General features: G+C 36.6%; 1 protein-coding gene across 1 annotated transcript in view; it reads left to right on the top strand.

Moving 5' to 3' along the window:
- The window catches only part of tenm3 (teneurin transmembrane protein 3), a 776,142-nt gene that overhangs the window by 602,723 nt on the left and 150,631 nt on the right, over positions 1–22,788 (top strand). The window contains exon 29 of the mRNA XM_030128911.1: positions 4,040–4,183. Coding sequence (XP_029984771.1) covers positions 4,040–4,183 — 144 coding nt within the window. The remainder of the gene's footprint in view (positions 1–4,039; positions 4,184–22,788) is intronic.

Here is a 22,788-nt window from a genome sequence, read left to right as displayed (position 1 = left end):
CTAAAACAGTTTTTCAACCTTGGGGTTGGGACCCCATGTGGGGTCACCTGAAATTTCTAGTAATTGATTAAAAAAAAAAAAAAAAAACATACTAATTAAAAATATATGGAGAGTTGACAGACACAAACACAATCCATAGAAGACATGACAAACTGTGAAACTGCAGCACTGTGGTTCTGTTTGTGTGTCAGATGTTCACTGTGGTCAGTTTCAGATGCTGCAGCTCTTTCATAATTCATAGTTTCAGTTCTAGTTTGTTCAGTATTAATTGTCCTCCTTGTAAATCCCAGCTGGACTGACTGGACAGATCCTGAGCCTTTGTGCAGTAATCTACACCTGGATTTACTGCCTCTGTCCACAATAATAGACATTATATAGACTAAATGTCCACAATAACAGACATTATATAGACTAAATGTGTCTAAAATTAATGTTTATTTGCAACATAGTATAGCAAACTATTACATGATCAAAAACAAATTAATTTTAGCAAAAAAAAGTCTCCGTTTTGAATGTCTGGGGTCACCAGAAATTTGTGATGTTAAAATTGGGTCACGAGTCCAAAAAGGTTGGGAACCACTGATCTAAAATGTCCCGTCAGAGATTTCGAATACCGTGTTTTGATCCGAATAATGAAATAATGAGTCATTTTTTCGTTTTCTGATTGTGGATTCTCAATTGTATATGGAAAGAACAAATGATACTCGGATTATACACCATCAACATGTAACTAGTACAGTTGCAGGAATACTTCAGAGGTGCTACGTCTGAGAAATTAGCCATCAAATGTAATGCCTTTGCTGTTGTTTATTCTATTAAAATGCAGAAACACGCAGGGTAAACACTTGAATTAACGGTAAAATGAATAAAACTTCACTGTTGAGTCACACGTCACTCTTCCACTGAATCCGTGATTTATTCCGTTGCCCTCTGTTGCTGTTTTTCCTCCAGACTTTTCCACCTCAGCCAAGCCGACAAACTTTTTTGCAAATTTCAGCATTTCCTCCAAGGATTTTTTATGCACATAATGAAAATGTGCATTAAATAGGTGGGCTGGAAATGCACTTAAAGGCCAGTTGGCCTGTGAAACAGTCATGTCGGTGTATTCTGGAGCACCGGGGGGAACTTGGACGTGGGACAACACCGTGATGACTGTGTCAGTGTCATAAAGAAGCCACCAGGGTTATCTCACCTTGGCTCGCAGACAAAAAAAACCTATAAAGGCTGCATAATAAGTAGCTGTTGTGGGACGTGACATGGGTTTATTTGGTCAGATTGTTGTTTGATTGGGTTTTAAATGCTGTCGTCTTTTCCTTCGTTAAGTGTCACTTACTCATAGTGTCCTTTCTTTATATTAAAGAGTCAAATAACAAAAAGTTGAAATAGCTGAGCCCCTACAACACAGGTGTCAAACATGCGGCCTGGGGCCCAAATCCAGCCCGCCTAAGGGTCCAGTCCGGCCCTTGGGATGAATTTGTGAAACGCAAAAATTGCACTCAAAAATTAACAATCCTTTTAGTTCAGGCTCCACATTCAGACCAATTCAACCTCAAGTGGGCAGGATTCAGTCAAATACTATCATAATTACATAGAAATAATGACAACTCCTATTTTTTTTCTTTGTAAATGTAAATATTTTCATGTATTTACACTAAAACAAAGTCTGATTTCGCAAAAAAATGTGAATAACCTGAACAAATATGAACAACCTGAAATGTCTTAAGGGAAATAAGTACAATTTTAACAAGATTCTGTCTGTTATTAAATGTTTTGTGTGTTTGTAGATCCACTGTGATCTGTCAGTTATTATGTAGATGTGTAAATTATAAACTGAAGCAGAATATTGTTCAAATTACACTGATTTTTTCAGTTTGTTCATGTTATTCACATTGTTTGAAAGGATAGTTTGCAGATATAAACCTGTTCATTATGTAAATGTACTTTTTTCACTCTGAAACGCAGAGAAAAGTTTGGAATTGACATTATTTCTGTATTATTATGTTATATTGTTATATATGATATATTATTTTACTGGTTCAGCCCACTTCCGATCAAATTTATCTGAATGTGGAACTGAACTCAAATGAGTTTGACAGCCCTGCCCTACTACAGCTTTTTCTCTCCATTACTAATCCCATCCTTTTTATGGAAGTATAATCCCATAAAGTCCTTACTTAATTTTGTTTGCTGATGATTTGTTTTATTTCACTCTTACTTTCCTTTTAATATTTTGTCTGTTTCTTTTTATTCCTTAAACAGTTTTATTGCACCGTTGTTCTATGAATTAATGCGTTCCAACCATAAATGGACATATTATGACGCTCTCACATCCCTATAAACCTTCAGTGTTATTATCTCACAGGAGCGCAGTAAACGCCAGGCGCTGTCCAATACTTTCAGACGGACATTATATGGTACTTAAGCTGCTCGGCGTTCCCCTCCCTTTCTCCAAACATCCACCCCTCCCATCTATTTTTACCTTCATTTAGTCTCCTCTCTCATCTCATTCTGTCGCTCTTCCCCCTGTAGGTTTCTGTTTCTACATTTAATACTCACACAGCTGTTCCAGCCGCCAGTGCACACAATGAAAATGGCAGGAAACGCACTTGGCAGGGTGTGTGTGTGTGTGTGTGTGTGTGTGTGTGTCTGTGTGTGTGTCTGTGTGTGAGTGAGTTTGTTATTTGGCCAGTGTCCCATACTTGACAGTACAGTGTTGTACCTCCCAGAGACAGGCAGACAGGCCTGACATGGAGGGAACACTCACACTGTGTGTTTGGATGGAGGATGGAGGCCCTGAATAAAGCAGCAGCTGGACCCAGTATAAACTCAGTATGGACCCAGCATGGACCCAGTATGGACTCACTGTGGGCCCAGTATGGACCCAGTATAAACTCAGTATGGACCCAGCATGGACCCAGTATGGACTCACTGTGGGCCCAGTATGGACCCAGTATAAACTCAGCATGGGCCCAGTATAAACTCAGTATGGACCCAGCATGGACCCAGTATGGACTCACTGTGGGCCCAGTATGGACTCAGTATGGAGGTGAACTGGAACTGACCGCCTCCTTAAACCTGTTGGATGATTAGATTACATTAGATTAGATTAGACTGAATTAGATTAGATTAGATTAGATTAGATTAGATTAGATTAGACTGAATTAGATTAGATCAGATTAGATTAGATTAGATTAGATTGAATTAGATTAGATCAGATTAGATTAGGTTGAATTAGATTAGGTTAGGTTAGGTTATCTTAGGTTGATTAGGATATATTAGATTGGATTAGGTTAGATTAGATGTAATTAGGTTAGGTTAGATCAGATTAGGTTAGATTAGATTAGTTTAGTTTAGATTAGGTTAGATTGGATTAAATTAGGTTAGATTAGTTTAAATTAGTTTAAATTAGATTAGATTAGACTAGATTAGGTTTGATTAGATTACGTTATATTAGATGAGATTACATTACTTTAGATTAGACTTTATTGATCCCACAATGGGGACATTCAATGGTCAAGGCAGCAACAGAATAAAGTGCCAGAAAAAGTCTGCATGCGTTAAAAATAGTACAAAAAAACTATATAAAATAAACAATAGTAATAAAACCTGTACAGACTATGTACATATGTACAACAGTGGAACTGGAAAAAGTCAGACAGTACAGATGGGACGCATAGATATAAGAGATATACTTTACTGATTTATTGATATTGGGAAATTACGGTGCAGCAGCAGCAGCATTTGACTGAGTAAAAAACAGAACACAAGGATAAAAAATGGAACAAGAGCAAACACACTATACATAATAAAGTAGAAGTAAGAACAAACAGAAGTGATGAATAAATCTGGGTAATTTAACAGTGAGGTGCAATAATAAACTGTAATGTGCATGTGAAATGTAACTTTCCAGAAGGATGGAGGTGCATGAATAACAGTCAAACCTACAGGACGGGCTCATCCTGGTGTGCTGTTGGCTCTGATCTGAAGCTTTTTTACTCGCCCATATGATAACTGCTCTGGTCCTGTGTGTGTCCCTCAGTGTCCGTTGGGTTTGAGTACGAGTCCTGCCTGGACCTGATCCTGTGGGAGAAGAGAACCGCCGTTCTCCAAGGCTACGAGCTGGACGCGTCCAACATGGGAGGCTGGATGTTGGATAAGCACCACATCCTGGACGTACAGAACGGTAGGAGCCGAACACGCTGAGCATGTTTTACATCAAAAACCACAGCTTCCACACCTGTCACACATCAAAGACAATGAAGAAAATGAGATGATGTGTAGGTGATGCAGAAGAAAAGTAAAAAATAACCGAAAAGAACAAGAAAAGGTAGGTACTTATTACATAGGAGCCAAATGGAAGATTGAAAAAAATATGCATTACAAGAAAAAAGTCATAATATTACTAGAATAAAGTTGATTTTTTTTAAATATATATATATAATTTATTTTTTATTGACATTCAGTATCAACCATTGACATTCAGTACATCACAAGCCCGTATCGTCGGCTTCTTGATAAAACCTGCTAAGTGACATTTTTGGTTGGGAATAAAAACCTGCTATCTCCCCTACTATAGCTTCGAATTTCAGTCTCCTGTGAAAGTTGTTTCCATTCCATCATAAGTACCAACATTAAACAAACAGATTTTTTTTTTTTGTCATATTTCACAGTTTCCTCTTATATAAACATTTTTTTGTTTCTCCTGTAAAATTAGCCAAAAGTCACAGAGCAGGTTTTATCAGGAAGCCGACGATATAGCATACATCTGTTGTCTGCTCTAAATGACAGAATAATATTTTTGTTTTATGTCAAATAACCAAATACAAGAAGAAAAAAAGAGAAAAAAACTATGAATAAGTAGGGAGTGATCTTTTTCATTCAGCACAATCAGAATAAAGTTGAAATTCTGTGACAAAACAGTCAAGATTTACAAGAATAATGTTGGATTATTTTGAGAAAAAGCTCATAATGTAATGAGACTACATTTATGATATTTTGTGGGAGTAAGTCCTAATTTTATGAGAATAAACTCATGAAAAACGGGTAATGTTAGAACAACAGCAACAAGAGGAAAATAGAGTCAGATAGAGCATCTCCTTAAATTATACTTGTACTGGTTTTACAAACAATCAAATTCCCAGTCGTTTTGATTTAGATGAACTTGGATTTTCACTAATGATGTAGTTCTGGAGACCAGCTTTTTGTGGTCTTGGTCTTGTCAGGGAGTCGGCCCTCTTTAGTCTCAGTCGTGTCTTGGTCTTGGACATAGCGGTCTCCATGGGATCTGTACAAAAACTGCCTCATTACAGAATAGTATCATTATTTATTAAATGCAACCAGTCAGTGCATCAGTTTAAAAAACATGTTGCATTGTGTAAGACTTCATATGAACATCTTCCTTGTACATTCCATCTCTTTCTCTTGATGAGTTCTGATGTTTTCGGTCTTGGTCTTGAACCTGGTCTCCACAAGGCTTGGTCTTGGTCTTGCCTTAGTGTGTCTTGGTCTTGGTCTCGATACCCTCTGGTCTCAGCAGTGTCTTGGTCCAGCCGGTCTTGACTACAACATTAATTTTCACTGCTGAATTTTCTTTTTCTCATAAATATATGAGTTTTTACTTGTAGAATGATGACTTTTTTTGATAATATCGTAAAAAAAAAAAAAAAGTATTTTCATTGCGGACCTTTTCGTCCTTCATATTTCATAAATCTGCTACAAGGTACAGATCAACAAAACTTATATTCAAACATAATATAGTCTAAATTATATAAGTTATTGGCGTCATTAAGCAAAACTTCTGTTATTACCTTTCTCAGTTTTGTAATTCAAGTGGTCTGAGTGGAAACAGGACTACTGCCTCCTTGTCTTGGCTCTGTTTTCAGGCTGTGGAAAATGTTTTCAGACAGGTAGGGGTTAAATATGTGATTGACGGCTTAAAATGAATCCGTTATATCACTGTTAAGATTTAGGTTACTTGTAGCTCCTGCAGCTTTAAGTAACCTGTGACCTGTTTCCCAACTTAGTGCAATATATTTCATAATTTTAATAATGTATAAAATAAAAGCTGACATTTTTAAAAGATTAACTGCATTTTTGGACGGTCCACTCAATGTGGATTCAGGAAAAACATCTCCTTCCTCTTTCCAAATGAATTTTTCTCTATATTTAACCATTTTTAAGTGATTTATCACCAGTTATCATGATATTATCCTCTGTATTTTGCATTTTCCAAAGTAAATAATGGATTTTCCCATATTTAATTCACTGATCATGTAGTGTTCATGAAATTTTAGGGTAAATTCAAAGGTTATAAGGTCAGAAACAGAAAAAAATTGAAGAAAAAGTGACTTTTTCAGCAAATATATCAATAACAGAATGTAAAACCCAGTGTGTCCTTTCACTGTCATTGATCCAACTTTATGGGTTTTACTGGTGAATCAGTGTTGTAGAACATGATGGTGTTTCCACGGTAACTGTGGAGCCTCTGAATGTCTAAATGAGTCATATCTGATTATGATTTAAAGCTGAGAAACTGTATTTTACACCAGTTATTCACATGTATTTATAGGATTAGTGGATCAACAGGTATTAAACAGTTCAGATCAGTAGATGGCTGTGGTCAGTGGTGGATGTTTGGGTCTGTATCACTGCAGCCTTTTACATCCACAAATCCATAAAATGGCTGCGTTTGAGTCTTGTTTTTGTACAGTAATAGTGGACAGTAGTAGTCCTGTTGACTGAGCTGGCTTCTTTATGTTGTGTTTAATTTATTTTTTTACCTAATGGTAGTGTTTCCATGAATAAGCTGATGTTTGACAGTGGAGGATTAGAGGTTGACATTATACTGAAATGTAAGAAAACTCTCATACACCACACTCTCTCTCCCTCTCTGTCTCTGTCTCCACATCATTAGCTGGTTAATTATATGTCCAAGACTAACAGCAGTTAAAAAGTATGTTCATCTCAGCGGTTGTCAAAACAATTGCTGTCATGCTGGCTGTGGTCGACAGAGTGAAAAGAATTTGAGGGAAGCTGTGTCTGTGTGTGTAAACATCTTCCAGTAGCAATGTAGACATATTATAGAATTATTCTGCTTCTGCCAGAGGGACATTTTAGCCGTTTTTTCTCTCCTCAAATTGTCTTTTCGAGGGTTAAGACTTTGTCTAGACTGACTTTATTTCGAACGTAAGTGGGCAAAAGGAATTCCAGATTTAAAAGGACACTCAATATATGGAAATAAATCAACCAAAAAGAAAACAAATGTCACACAAATGTATAACACTTTCATTGTGCCTCTTTAATAATACTCTATGTCCATAAGAGAGTAGGACGAAGCTGAGCTTATATCGTCCAACCCCAATTTGACATGACTTGGCTAATCAGCTAATGTACAGAGTCCATAAAAAAGAATAGGACAGTCATTAAATTACAAAAAAAGAGAACAAAGGATAACATCGCATTGATGACTATTACTGTCGTACTCGTGTTCATTGTCACTATATCTGTGGAAAATAAAGTTTTATCAGGCTTCCTGCAGGGTTTTAATATTCTTAAAGCAGTGATATTTTAAATGAATGAATGAATTTATTTTTGGTTTAACATCAATCATTGTACTCAGTACATCAATTGTAATAAACATAAAAACCAAAAAAGGAATAGGCAAGAAGCAAAAGCTTATTTTTTTGCCTATCCTTTTCAACTAATGCATTGTTTTCATCAACTTAAATGTGAACAGCATCCAGCATTCACACCAGAATAATAACAAATAAAAAAAATTTAAAATTCAACAACAAAAACACATCTACCATCTCATCATCTGAATGATTTAAAGTACTTTTTTTTTTTTTTAACTTCACCAAAGGAGTGAATAATTTAAATGCATCATAAGGTCCATCCCATAATTTCTCACCCACAGTCCCAGTTCATCCAGACTCACATGCGTCCTCACTTTAATCCACTCACACATGTGAAAATCTCTGAAATTTGAATGACTCTCTTAATTCCAAGAAACCACGACTGGTCTTTGAGACAATACTATTGTAATCTTTCACGTTCCATTTACCTATTTACAAACCTTTCTTTAGACTTCTTTTTAAATATATTTATGTTTGGACTTTCCTTTGTCTCCTGTTCTAGATTATTCCACACAGTCACTCCACAGCTTGTTCTGCTCATACTTTTCATTGTTGTTCTTACTTTATGTTTTTTAAATTTCACTCTCCCCTTAGACTGTCGCCTCCTTCTCTTTCAGTGAACATTCCCCGAATATTTTTTGGCAGTAGATTATTTCTTGCTTTGTACATTATCTGTGCTGTTTTAAATTTAACCAAATCCATGAATTTCAATGGATTTTGCTTTTTAAAATGGAATTCTTCCTTTTCCCTCATTTCCCTGTGGTGTGCATAAACTGTAAATGATCTGCTTGGCTCTGAATTCTTCATTAACTCAACTCCACAGGTCCATCTGCAACACTATTTCTGACTAATGACACCACAAAGGTGGTTTGGAGCGCTGGCCCTTTAAATGCACAGGAGACACTTTAGGCCCCACCCCCTCCAGGTTATTGGCTGTGCTGCTCTGTCCCATTCAACCAACAACTGAACATTTTAGATAATGGGCTCCAAGTTTGGACATATTTTCAGTTTTTACTACAACCACTGCTGATAAACAATTTTGTCGAACTCAGAAATGTTTGTCTGAAGTCTGGACCTGATATGTGCAAATGTCGTGACGTAACTAGTTTTAAAACGTAACAAATTAAGCAGGAAATTAAAACAGGTTGTAGAAATCCACTGGATTTTTGCCAAAATGTATTTAAAGATAGTTTAGCAGCAGCTGGAGGGTTCAAATTCAAACTGTATGAACTATGAGGGTCCAAATACACAAAGAAATGAACCACAGATGAAGAAAAGTGGGTTTAGACAAATATGAGCCCTTTAAAAAAGTCTTTAAAAGGTATTACATTTTATATGGTTGGTCTCAAGTTCTGTTGCCATACATTTATTTGCTATATTGTGTTTAAATGTGTCTGTTAAATGTCCAAACTGTAAAGAAAGTAACGTTAGTCTATTCAGTTCCAACCTGATAATTTATATTGAAATTAGGAACCAGTTTTCATGAACTTTGCAGCCCTCTGTGAGAAATACCTGGGAACGGTGGGAATCAAGGCGTTGGAATAATTCCTAAATTTTTGGAGTCATGAATTTTTGCCAGTATGTTAAATGGGCTTTAAATTCTTTTTCAAGTAGTCTAAAAAAAGTCTGAAAAAGTCTTAAATGTAACTTGCAGAAGCCTGTAGGAACCCTGTTTATACGTCTGTTTAAATGTTGGGATGTTTTCACACTGATGTTTAGATCCAGTCCATTCCACTAAACCACTCCACAACATGAAATGCACGTCAGAGGAGTTCAGGGTGAGGGTTCACAAGTGATGGTGAAGATGTGGGCTATGGTTTTACACATGCATCGTATCAATGAGCATCCAAAGAAAAACAGGAAGACAGGACTGACAGAGTTCCCCGTTGGTCTGGATGTGTTCCAGCTGCCTGCTGCTTTTCAAACTGCCCTTTGTCTTCCTCTTTCCTCCTCTCACCTCCATCACGCTCACCTTTCTGCTTTCTGCTCTCATTTGTAGTGATTTCAGACTTCATTTCTACAGCATCTGTCTGGATCAAGGTTATTATCATTAACGAAAACTAATGAAATAACGAAAACTAGAATTGAAAAACATTTTCGTTAACTGAAATAAATAAAAAGTATAATTAAAAGAAAAAAACAACTAACTGAAACTGTATTGTGTGTTTACAAAACTAACTAAAACGTATGAAAATTATGAATAAAATTCACTTTGTGTTCATCTTTGTCAGTGTCGGATTGATATGAAATCGATTTATTTGGTTCCAGAAATTTTAGCAAGCAGCACCATACGACACTTTTTGGTCCGTCACTTGTGGTTTCCAGTCGTCTTCTGGTCCCCACTCTACCTGGAAACATGGAGACTAAAGCAGCAGAGTCCTGTCTGGGATTGATTTGAATAGGAGCACAGAGAAGAAGAGAAAAGATATTAAAAAAAAAAAAAAAAAAAACCCTAAAACTAAACTACAACTGGACTAAAATGAAGCATTTAGGAAAAAAAAGAAAGCTAATAAAAACTATCAAACCTGCTATAGAAATGAATTAAAACCAACTGAATTAGAGAAAAACAGTCAAAACTAAACAAAACTAAACTAGAATGTAAAATCCAAAACTATTCGAACCTTGGTCTGTATTAAAGGAAATGTGGTTCAAGTTTGGTCTGACTATTGTCAATATTGCTGGGATTTATCCGTCCGTCCACCCATTCCTCCATCCACACACCCATCTACCCATCCGTCTGTCTGTCTGTCCATTCATTCATTCATTCATCCATCCATCCATCCATCTGTCTGTCCATCCATGCATCTGTCCATCCATCTGTCTGTCTGTCCGTTCATCCATCTCTCCATCCATCCATCCCTGGGTGTGGTCTCATCATGAATCCTAATGAGCTCAGTCATTAACACATCACACTGACCTGTTTTTCTCTTCGACCTGATTTCTCTGCTTATTTCTTTTCAGTGACAACAGCAGACAGAGGAGCTAGAGGTTATTTTCCACATTCACTACATAACACAAACACCTATGGACCTGACATGTTAAAAAAAAACACACACATACAAGTAAAAACAGTTTAGTGTGGCAGGGCACCTTTAACCCTCAGGGGGTCCACGGTCACAGCCCCGTGACTGAATCACATGACATTTTCAACAGGTCGTAGCATCAGAAGTGGGTCCTGTAGACCACTGGGGACAGTTGTATTCAAAAGTGTCCAAAGAAACACTCTCCTACTTTTTATTTGATGTGGACAGAGCACATACAACCGGAGATATGCCGGTTTGAACCTAGAGCAAACAAACGTGAGTAAAAGTATGAAGGGGGGGGTAGATTTCTTACCATATCTTCATCATTTTTTTGTCCTTTTTCAAAACGGAAAAACCTGAGGGGGGGGGCACTGGAGAAAACGCTTATGTAAAGATCTGCTTTTATGTCAAACATCTGAGTATAGTTTGAATTTATTACAATTTTACTTTTCTATACCTAATATTTGGAACCAATATTCACTTTTAAAGTCTGTGAAAAGGTTCGTTAAACATCTGTGTGTTATTTATGCAATAAATTATATATGTTTTACAAATCGGATTTTATATATTTTGTGTTTTTTGGCCTCTTATGTTGATATAGTAGGTTAAAGTGAAAAAATAATAGGCAGATGAGATAGATGAAGTTGTGCTGAAAAAAACAAACAAACAAACATGGGTATAGTAAACATTTCTGTATATAGTGTATAAAGGCTAATCAAAAGGACTCAAAAACAGCCTAAATAGGCTCGGACCACTAAGGGTTAAGTTTTCCATGTGAGATCCATGCTTAAAGGTCATCAGACTGCATCATATCCATTTGGGAAAACAGAATTCCTAAAGTCCTTACATTTCTCTTCCAATAAACACATCATTTGCTTATGCAAGATGCAGAACTTCTAACAGTACGACTTTTGACTTTCCTCACAATAAACATTCATGCTGATGAGCCGGACACATTTTCCCACTAAAGACAGTAGTAAAATGGGATGTGCCACCACAGCATTCCGACTCTGTGTGTCGGCAGTGTAATTAAAGAGCTTAGGTCATATTGTTGCAGAGCCGTAGCTTTAAACACCAGTGGTTTTTGCACCGTTCACTCAGTAAATCCTGTTTGCTTCCATCACCCACAGCCATTTCACGCTTAATGCGAATGTGTTTGAATGTCGAAGCGGGTCGTTGAGACCTTTCAGGGACCCGTTGGTTTCACATGAATCGACTCGCAGAGAAAACACCGGTTTCTGGCGCCTTTCGGTTTGGAGTTTGAAAAGTGTAAAGATGGCTGAGTGATCTGTTATCTCTACACTGTGGAAATGAGTCACAGTTTGTTTAGCAGCCAGATTGGGAATACTGTGTTAGAAATGCTAACATGTGCTCTGGAAGGCAAAGAGAATGTTCACATGAGTATATCGCCACATGCTAAATGTTAGTAGGGCTGAAACATGACTGTATGTTTGGAGGAATGACTGATGCTAATGGAAACTGGACGAGGACTCTAGTTAATTGGCTGAAACAGAAAAAACACAAACTAACCCTGAACTAAAACCGCAGGAGGAAATAAGTCAGTCCACTAGCGGATTAATGAGTCTCGATTTTTTTTAATGCATCCTCTTTGTTCCATTAAAGACTTTTTTTTTTTTTAATTATATCCTTTATTAAACCAGGTAAAATCCTCTTTTTATAAAGATTACATTTTCTTTTCCAAGAGAGCATCATCTGAAAAAAACGACAGAGCATCTTTCATACAATACAAATGAATAAATATAAAATGTACTCATTTATTTTGACAGGCTGTTCATTTTTCTGCAATATGTTTTTTTCATTGTATATGTGTAAATTACTTTTTAATACAATCATCAATAAAGGAATAAGCTTAATTAAAATATTCCACCTACACCTTTAACTAACTGGTTACATGTTAGGTGTCATAATAGCTTTTTTGCTAATACCAGCACATTTACAGAAATGTTCATTAATGTGTACTGTCCCTGCTAAATAAATAAATGAATGAATAAATAATCTTTAAACACTGAAATGAGAAAATAACATTTAGGTGCTCATAATAATAATAATAATGATAATAATAATAATAATGAGGATGATGATGCACTTATACAAGCCTTCTGTTTTAATGTGAAACTTGGCAGTAAATATTTCATTGAATAACTAAATATACAGTATTATTTTGATTTGATAGCTGTCAGGGGAATTAGATTTTAGTTAAATTTGGCACAGAGATTTATCATCTTTACTACAAGAAAGGAGGACTCATTCTTGGAGGAAAAAAAATAACATCAAATCAACAAATCTAAGAAATTAGAAGTGCTTTAAGTTAAATCAGTTAAAAGCAAACCGTAGAAAATAAGCATAGTAAAATTACTTAGAGTAGAAATTATAGGAGGATATGAAATAAAACTAATATTTTTTGTATATTATAATGTATTTCTTTCACACAAAAAAAAATGCTTGTGTCTAATTTTGGACCGTTAATTTACCTCTGTACAATAAAGCGGGTAATTTAATGAAAGGTCCAAAATGTTTTAATTACATATGATGCGTTCCATCTTTATATTAGTTGGGGAAATTTGGCAGTTTGTGCAGGATTGTGCAAAAACTACTGCAAAAACAGGGGAGCGACGTTAGAGACTGTCATGTAAATTGTCAAATATCAATAATTTGTAGTTTTTATTACTAATAATCAGGATCTGCCCAGAGATCTTAGCATTTAGGTGTATTTTATATGTGAAATTTAACCCTTTCATGCACAGTGGTCACTCCAGTGGACAGTTCTTCTCCAGCTGTTCTCTTGTATATTCATGGGTTTTGTTGTTTCAGTTCCATATCAGCCAACACAGTGGACACTTATGCATCATCTCATAAACTGCAATTCATACCATTACTGTAACTTTGCTGTTCTTGATTGGTTCTTGAGTGGAAATCAATTGTTAATATTTATTTTTTACATATTATCTCCATGAAGTGAGTAATAACTAGTATTAGAATCTGTTAAAATGTGAGAAAACATCAGATTAGCTGCATTAAACATGGTTTCATTTCACTGTTTTCATATCACTTTATGATATTGGGTTTTAAATACATGTTTCTTTGCTTCAAGAATAAAATTCATGGTGTAACTGAGTGGACATTTTTGTAACTCCATGAAAAACAGGTTGATTAAAAAAAAAAATAATAATAATAATAATGATAATAATTCAATCACATTGTTTTGTTTTTTTTTTCATGCCTAAAGAGGAATAAAAACACTCAGGAAAAAAAAATCTTGATTAAGGTTCTCATAATTCATGCATGAAAGGGTTAATGCATTAGTAAAATATTATACATGATATCAGATTAGTTTAATGTATTTAAAGACAAAGAGGAATTATATATATAAAAAAAAATCTCTGTTATTAAATATAGTATTAGTGGTTTGTTTTTGCTATTAAACATGATCTGATGATTGTGTGTGGAGTCCTTAAATGCTTTATCATCCAGTGTTTGCCCGTCAGGTGTTTTCGCTCTGACTGGACAGGTGTGTGCTTGGACTGCCAGCCTCGGACCACCAGATGAGGTCGGTGTGTGTTGTGGAAAGCTGCCGCCGCCTCTTCACGGTGTGCGGCTGGTTGTAGCGGCCGGTGTGGCTGCGGCATATGAAAGTGCAGCTGGACTTCCTCTTGTGGGAATACAGATTTTTAACGCTCTGTTAAATCAGCTGTTTTGGAGAGGACACATTAAAGAAACTCACCAAATCAACAATGTCCTATGCAAAGGACTGCAGTAGGTTTGCATTAAGCTAGCCCATATTTCAAGAGCTGCTTCATATATGTAAAGGTAGTGTGTATATATATATATTAAAATGCATTTTGCAGCTTTAAAGCTACTTTATGCATCCCCCCACACACACACACACTCCCGCCCTCCCCTGCTGTCCTCTATCTGTCACCCCATCCATCACATTGCTATTCATCCCTTTCTCCCTGCAGTCCTCTTGGGCTTTCAACACCTTGTCACACACTTGCAGGTGTAATTTGGGATTTCTGTCTATATTCATACGGGTCTCTGTAGGTGTGATTTTATGTCTTGAAGGGACAGCGAAGCTCCGCACAATCTGTGTTTGTCCCTCTGAGACCACAACGCAGTGGAAGGACACATATGTCGTCTTTGTTAGTCAGAGTGAGTCGCGTATATGTTGGTTGGTTCTACTTTCTGGCGGCTGATTAGAATGGACCGCGGCGTCCGAGTAGGAAAATATCATAGAAATATCAGCGTGTGTGTCCGGCGAGCATCTGACTTTGTTGTTTGTACGCAGTATGTGTTTTAACAAGGAGACCCAGCTGCACGGGCTGTTTACTGGATGTCTCACATTTAAATGGCGGCGTTATCTTCATATTTATTTATAGATGAAAGAGGGAGTGATGCAGCCGCTGACACGTCCAGTGCTTATTTTGTTGTACTTGAGCTGAGAGGGTACTAACGAGCTACAAAACAGCAATATGTTACCGATTTCAACGCCGCATAGATGCAATCCAGTCATCATCCTGTCTGATTAGTTCTATAGGATAAATGACCTCATTCCAAAGTCCTCATCTAGCCTCTCTGTTCATCTGAGCTAAAACACCAGAATATATTAGGTCATCCATTCCCAAAGACTGGGGCACATGACAGGGGATTTTATTTCAGTTGCCAAATAAACTTGTATTTTCAGCATTTCAGAACGCTTTGAACAAGACACTGGAAAGGAGAAACACCAGATCCTGTTTCCTTTTGCCTAAAGGGGTTTATTTGCTCTCATTAAAGCTGCAGGAGCTGAAATCAACAGGAGAAAACACCAGAAGGTAGAAAATATACTCCTGCCTTTTGCAGCTCTCTTCTATCGGCGTGAATCAAAAGACAGAATCTACAGAATCTACAGTCAAATGGAGTCCAAACCTGTCACTTTTCCTCATCTACAGGATTCTACCACACCTTTATTTGATGGAGGCTTGGATTAGGGTTACCTGCTTTAACTGGCTTTATTTTTAAACTGTTTTTATCTGTCGCACTTACCTTCTATTTTTACTCTCTGACTTCCCTTTTAATCGTATTTATTGTAACCTGCCTGTAGGTTTTTAGATAAAAATGTAAAGTGCATTACAAATAAAATGTATTATTATTATTATCATTATTATTCAAACCTGACTATAGTCACATTGAAATTAAGTCAGTCCTCTTTATTTATTTATTTATTTAGGTTTGTGTTTTTTCCCTTTATTTTTCTTGAGCAAATGAACAAAGAAATAACATTACCCCAATCCTGGCAGAAAAAATACAAATCCACACATACAGACAATACATACCTAAAAGTAATTACCATAAAGTTGAGGATTGTCTAGATAAATAGAAATAATAAATAAATAAATGAAGCTAAATAAATGAAATCAAATAAAATGACAATATAAGAGTATTATAAAAAATTGTATAGAATATATATTATATAAAATTATAAAATCAGACCATAGTCGTGTACAATTGGAGCACAGAATAGGAAATCAAGTCACACAGAGCTGTGGGTTTGTTTGTTTTTTAAGAAAGTCATATATGGACCCATAAACAGGCACATTTTTTGTCCTTCTTTTAACAGTCAATCCTATATACCATGTATATAATATTTTTCTTTCCATATACTTGCTTAATAGTGTAAGTAGCATCCAAGGTAATAATAGTTTTGGATTTTTCATTATAGTTTAGTTTCATTTAGTTTTGACTTTTTTTTCTCTAATTCAGTTCGTTTTAATTAGTTTTTAGAGCAGGTTTGTCGTTTGTAGTTTGTCGTTTTTTTCTAGATGCTTAGTTGTAGTTTAGTTGTAGTTCAGTTGTAGTTCAGTGGTCTCTTTTCTCTTCTTCTCTGTGCTCCTATTCAAATCAATCCCAGACAGGACTCTGCTGCTTTAGTCTCCATGTTTCCAGGTAGAGTGGGGACCAGAAGACGACTGGAAACCACAAGTGAACACAAGTGACGGACCCTTAAATATCATATGGTGCCAGCAGATGAAATTGCTTGAGGGAAAAAAATTGATTTCATATCAGTCCGACATTGACAAAGACAAAAACAACAAGAATTTTATCCAGAATTTTTTATCCGTTTCAGTTAGTTTTGTAAACACACAATACAGTTTCAGTTAGCTATTGTTTTTTTTCTTTTAATTATAGTTTTTATTTATTTAAGTTAACGAAAATGTTTTTACAATTCTAGTTTTCGTCATTTCGTTAGTTTTCATTTACGATAATAACCTTGGTAGCATCTAATGTCACATGCTGTGTTTTCACTAGAAGCCCCAAAATGTCATACTTTGTATTTAAGTAACAATAAGGACAACAGAGATAATGTGGTGGTGATGTTGTTGGTAGTGACAGTGTCGCTCTAGGGAGGAAGTCAGTGTAGATCAGCAAAAAAAAGCAACACAGGGGTCTATAGGTGGGTGGAAACTTCTAGCTTCACCCCAGTCAGATGAATTACTCTCAATTTTTTTATATTCTTTTCCATAGTGTGTGCAGACTTTTATTTGTCACAGCTGCAGGAGGTACCAGGCCTGTTTTAGAAAAGGGACGAGGAGGTTTAGTTCTGGTTATTTCCTGTGTTTAACAAGTAGAATAATTGTGGAATAATCTAGAACAGGAGATAAAGGAAAGCACAAACATAAATGTATTTAAAAAGAGGTCTAAAGAATGGTTTGTAAATAGGTCTATGGAACATGACGGATACAAATAGTATTGTCTCAAAGACCAGTTGTGGTTTCTTGGAATTAAGAGAGAGTCATTCAAATTTCAGAGATTTTCATCTGTGTGAGTGGATTAAAGTGAGGACGCATGTGAAGTCTGGATGAACTGGGACTGTGGGGGTGAAATTATGGGATGGACCTTATGATGCATTTAAGTTATCCACTCCTTTGGCCAAGTTTAAAAAAAAAAAAAGAAGAGTACTTTAAGTTTAAATTATTCAGAAATATTGAATTTAGATGGTAGATGTGTTTTTGTTGTTGATTTTTTTTTTTTTTTTATTTGTTATTATTCTGGTGTGGATGCTGTTCACATTTAAGTTGATGTAAACAGTGGATTAGTTGAAAAGGATCGGCAAAAAAATAAGCTTTTGCTTCTAGCCTATTCCTTTTTTGGTTTTTGTGTTTATTACGATTGATGTACAGAATACAATGATTGATGTAAAACCAAAAATGAATTCATTCATTCATTCATAGAGATGATCTGATTTAATCATGCCATTTCTTATCCATAATAATGTATTTAGGGACCTGCTTTTATTTCCCCTCAGTTACTATTAGAGACCAAGTCTGTAAGTGCACAGTATTTCTGAAGACCACTCCATTAAAACAGATGCAAATCAAAATCATAGTGTGTAATTTTGAACGTTGGCCTTTTTTATTGTTTTTTTTATTTCCAGGAACTGAGCAGTTTTCACACTATAATGAAACTCAGTTACTGATTGAGATGCTTTAGTCACTTTTCCATTTATCCCCAAATTGTGCAAATATAACTTGCGCATAAAAATGTGCCTAATAGAATAAGGACTATTTCGCCAAAAATCTTGGTTTTCTATTAAAAGCTTTTGCGCTGGCAAGAGGTGGTTTTTCGGGCATAGCACAATTGGTATATTTATTTATTTACTTTATTTTATTTTACCTTTATTTAATCAGGAAGTCCCATTGAGATTAGGAATCTCTTTTGTAAGGGAGACCTGGCCAAGGTAGCAGCCACACAAAGTCTAAACGACATAAAACACATACATGACACACAAGTAACAAGAAAACACAATATCATCCAAAACTGCAATGGAAAGACCTTTTTCCACAACTAGAGTCATGTGAATAAAAAACTGATGTCGATGGACGTTACAAGTGCAGAAGAAGAGTTTTAAAAGTATGAATAATGAATATATCTGTAAATAAACACCATATTTACGTTCGTCGACATGTTTATGGGATGACTTCTCATGTCATCTCGCAATAATAAATAAACAAATCATCCCATTTGTGATTTAATGGAAAAACGGACATTATACGCTTCTGTTTTTCCAACAGTTAGTGAATATCGGTAAAGTTTTGTGCATATGTCCAATGGAAAAGCGAGTCATGACTGCACCCCTGTATTTGTGAGATAAAGTGGGAGAAAAAAGTGGAAAATGTAACATTTAATAATATAAAAAATAAGTTTGAGGAGTAGTGTCTGTTTTTAAAGTTTCTAAACAGTGTTTTAACAGGGTCTGACTAAAACTAATTAAATTGTACAAGCAAATCCAGTTGTTTACTGTGTATGCACAGCTTTTAATTTCCTCTAATAGTAGCCGGGGCGTTTAGTAGAGGGAGGTTTGTTTCACAGTCAGACCTTTGTTTACGCTGCCTTTTGTTTAGTGAGTACAAATGCTCCTGTTTTTCATGGGAAATTTTTGGTCCATATTCCTTATCGGCCTGTATTTGGGGACTGGCTGTTATCTCCCACCCCAAATAAATATTTACATGCAGAACAGAACTAATTAAATCCAGACATAGGATTTAAATTATTTCATTTTTTTCTTTATCTGACCTATTTTTGATCTTAGGCATTCGCTGTATTCCATTAGCAGTGGACGTCCAGTCTATGTTAGGTTAGGTTATTTTATTTTATCTTATCATATCGTATCTTATCTTATGTTATCGTATCTTATGTTATCTTATGTTACCTTATCATCTTATCTTATCTTATCTTATCTTATGTTATGTTATCTTATTTTGTCTTCTTATCTTATGTTAACTTACCTTATCTTATCTTATCTTGTCTTGTCTTATACTGTACACTTTCCACAGACTGTAGTTGCCACAATAACTATATCGATGTTTTCTGTGCGTAGCCGTGAAAGTGATCAGAGGTCAAACATATATTTGGCACAAAATGTCTAAAGTTCCTTTCCTTTTTGTGAAAAATAAATGTAGAGAAAAACAAAAATGGGTTCTAAAGGATTCCTATCACACACATTCTGGGGGGAAAAGATGAAAAGAAGAGAAAGAGACTGAAAAAGAGGAACGGCGGTGTTTGTGCGACACGTACAAACACCTGGCGCTGTGTGATCTGTGAGCAGTGAGTAGTGAGCGCCGCTGAATAACTCCGATAAGACCGGATGAAAGGGAGCACAAACACCAGCCGCCCTGGGTTTCTCACATTATGGGGACGGAGGCGCATCGTGGGGACGGAGATGCTTTTACGCTGAAAAATTCATGTCCTTCTAGTGGAAAACTTTCAATTTGAGGGTTTCGGAGTCGTGGCTAAAGGTTAAGTTTAGGTTTAGGCATGTAGTGGTTACGGTGACAGTTGGGGTAAGTCTCCATGAAATGAATGTAAGTCAATGGAAATTCCCTTAAGTACATGAAAAGTGTGTGTGTGTGTGTGTGTGTCTGCGGGGGTCAGGAGCACAGGGTCGTCAGAGCCCATCTGCCTCCTGATGCATGCGTTGTAGGAATGATTTTAGTGTCATTTCCTTTCAAGTGGACTTGTGAGTTTTTTAAGGCCGTGTTTGCGTATGTATTCACACAGGGGTTTGTGCAGACAGTCCAGTGGAGTCTAAGTGTGTAAGCTGCCCAGTAAAGCCCTGCACTCCATTATTCAGACACTAAGCAGCTCAGCCACAGTGAGGGTTCAACGCTCTGCTCCAGAGGACACCAGCAAGTCCAGCTTTACCACCGAGTCTAAGCAAGGCAAACACAGCACACAGTTAGATTTATAGAGAAAATAAAAGACAAGGTTTAAAATCAAAAGACAACAGTTTACAATCAAGCATCAACGACAGACTAGATTAGGTTAAATTAATTTCTACTTCGTGAAACCGGTTCGACTCGGCTCGGCTTGTCTCCCGTTGTTGTGCACCTCATTTCCTTTCCCTTCTTACCTTCGGAAACTTGTATTTGAGGAGTTACAACGTTTGTTGCCCACACCGGAACCGGCCCGGCGTTCACTCTGCTGCTACATTCACAAGCGCCGCTAAGTAGAGAATCATATACGTGACATTCGTGTAAATGAGTCACATGCTGTGGACAAATGTTTGAGGAGATTGGAGGGATTCCACCTTTAGAAGACGTGGAAGCTCTGACAGTGTTCCAGTGGACCTGGTGTGGTCTGTTTAGACCTGGTGGTCTGTTTGGACCTGGTGGTCTGTCTGGACCTGGTGTGGTCTGTTTGGACCTGGTGTGGTCTGTTTGGACCTGGTGGTCTGTCTGGACCTGGTGTGGTCTGTTTGGACCTGGTGGTCTGTTTGGACCTGGTGGTCTGTCTGGACCTGGTGTGGTCTGTTTGGACCTGGTGTGGTCTGTGTAGACCTGGTGGTCTGTTTGGACCTGGTGTGGTCTGTGTAGACCTGGTGGTCTGTCTGGACCTGGTGTGGTCTGTTTGGACCTGGTGGTCTGTTTGGACCTGGTGGTCTGTCTGGACCTGGTGTGGTCTGTTTGGACCTGGTGTGGTCTGTGTAGACCTGGTGGTCTGTTTGGACCTGGTGTGGTCTGTTTGGACCGTTTCTGCCTCATCACCATGTTGTCTACGTTCTGACCAAAACAATGCAGCGTACGTGTGATGTCATCACACATGCACAACGAAGGTGGAATCAATAAGCAGAATCATTAAGCAGGCGGGCAAAACTGAATCCAAGGAATCGAGCTACTGGGATCTGGTTCTCAAAAAGAACCGGTTCTCGATTCCCATCCCTAGTCCTACTGTTTGTGTGCTTCATGAGGAGTATGCAGGGTCATTTTGTCTCTGTTGTATGTCCCAGATAATATGACTGAGTGCTGAGTGCAGTACTTTAGAACTTCAGTTATGTCATTGTATTTCTGTATGATGTGTAGTGTTTACTATACTCATGTTACTTCATACTGTTGTTACAGACCACAGCAAATAAATCAAACATTAAGTGGACATCTGTATCTGTGCTCTTTAACTGGGACACCACCTCCACACCTTGCCACTCGAACCAGTTGAATTCCTGAAGACAACCAACCTTCTCTCCTTTTTACATAAAGATAGGCAAAGCAAAGCAAGGCAGGTTTATTTCTATAGCACATTTCATGTACAAGACAATTCAACGTGCTTTACATAAAACATTAAAAACATTACAGCATAGAAGCACTAAAAAGTATAGGCATGAGAAAAACAAACAAAAAAACAAAATCAGATAAATAGATAAAACAGCTAAGCAGATAAAACAGATAAAAACGTTTAGCTTAAAAGAAACAGTGCAGATCTGAACTGATGAATAAAAACTATTCAAATGCAGCTGAGAACGGGGGGGGGGGGGGGGGGGGTTAATCTGGATTTAAATAAACTGAGTGTTTCAGCTGATCTGAGGTTTTCTGGAAGACAGTGCAAAAAAACAATATAAAAAAATAATAATAGTAATAAAAACTATACAGACTATATAAATATATACAACAGACTGGAAATCAGAATATCACCTGATGCCAACTATAACTAAGTAAATCTCACCAGTAGCACATACTGCTTTTATACTTTTGTATTTATTGATATTATGGGCAACATGTGGAATCTTTTTTCTGTCTCATGAACCCTAACCCTTAAAACTGGCTCTTTACTAAAACTATATACTGCACATGAGCATTATGGGTAAGAAAGCCTTTATACTGTGTTCAGAAATGGCCTGTTTTTCATGTTGATCATCCTCTTATGATCTTGTTTTTTCCTGCTTTTATTGAGTTGATTTGATCATTTTGTCTGAATAAAGAAACCCTCAACTCAAGGCTTTCTTTTATTCACTTCAATCAGTGAAAACTTTAAGGAATTAATTCATTTTATTACCCACCATTACTTAAAGTTGTGGTAAATAAAGAATTAAGGTGCTAAAAATAGAAAAAAAAAGTTTGGAAGTTTGTTTTAAAAAAATAAACAAATAAATAAAATAGCATTGGTTCGGATGCCAAAAAGATGCACAATATTGCATTTTTTCAATTAAAAAAAACAAAGTATACATATTTTGGGAATAATTTGGGTACTGACCTTTAATTAGTATTTTTATCAGTATGCTAATATGCCCCTGTCCTGTCGGTGCCATGGATACCATCATGTGGAAACCCTGCTACGGTGTCAGGGTGGTTTTAAATCTTCAG

The sequence above is a fragment of the Sphaeramia orbicularis genome, chromosome 1 (assembly GCF_902148855.1).
Source record: "Sphaeramia orbicularis chromosome 1, fSphaOr1.1, whole genome shotgun sequence".
Classification (NCBI taxonomy): Eukaryota; Metazoa; Chordata; class Actinopteri; order Kurtiformes; family Apogonidae; genus Sphaeramia; species Sphaeramia orbicularis.
Note: the sequence above shows the minus strand (reverse complement) of the source record. Positions and strands in the feature narration are given on the sequence as shown.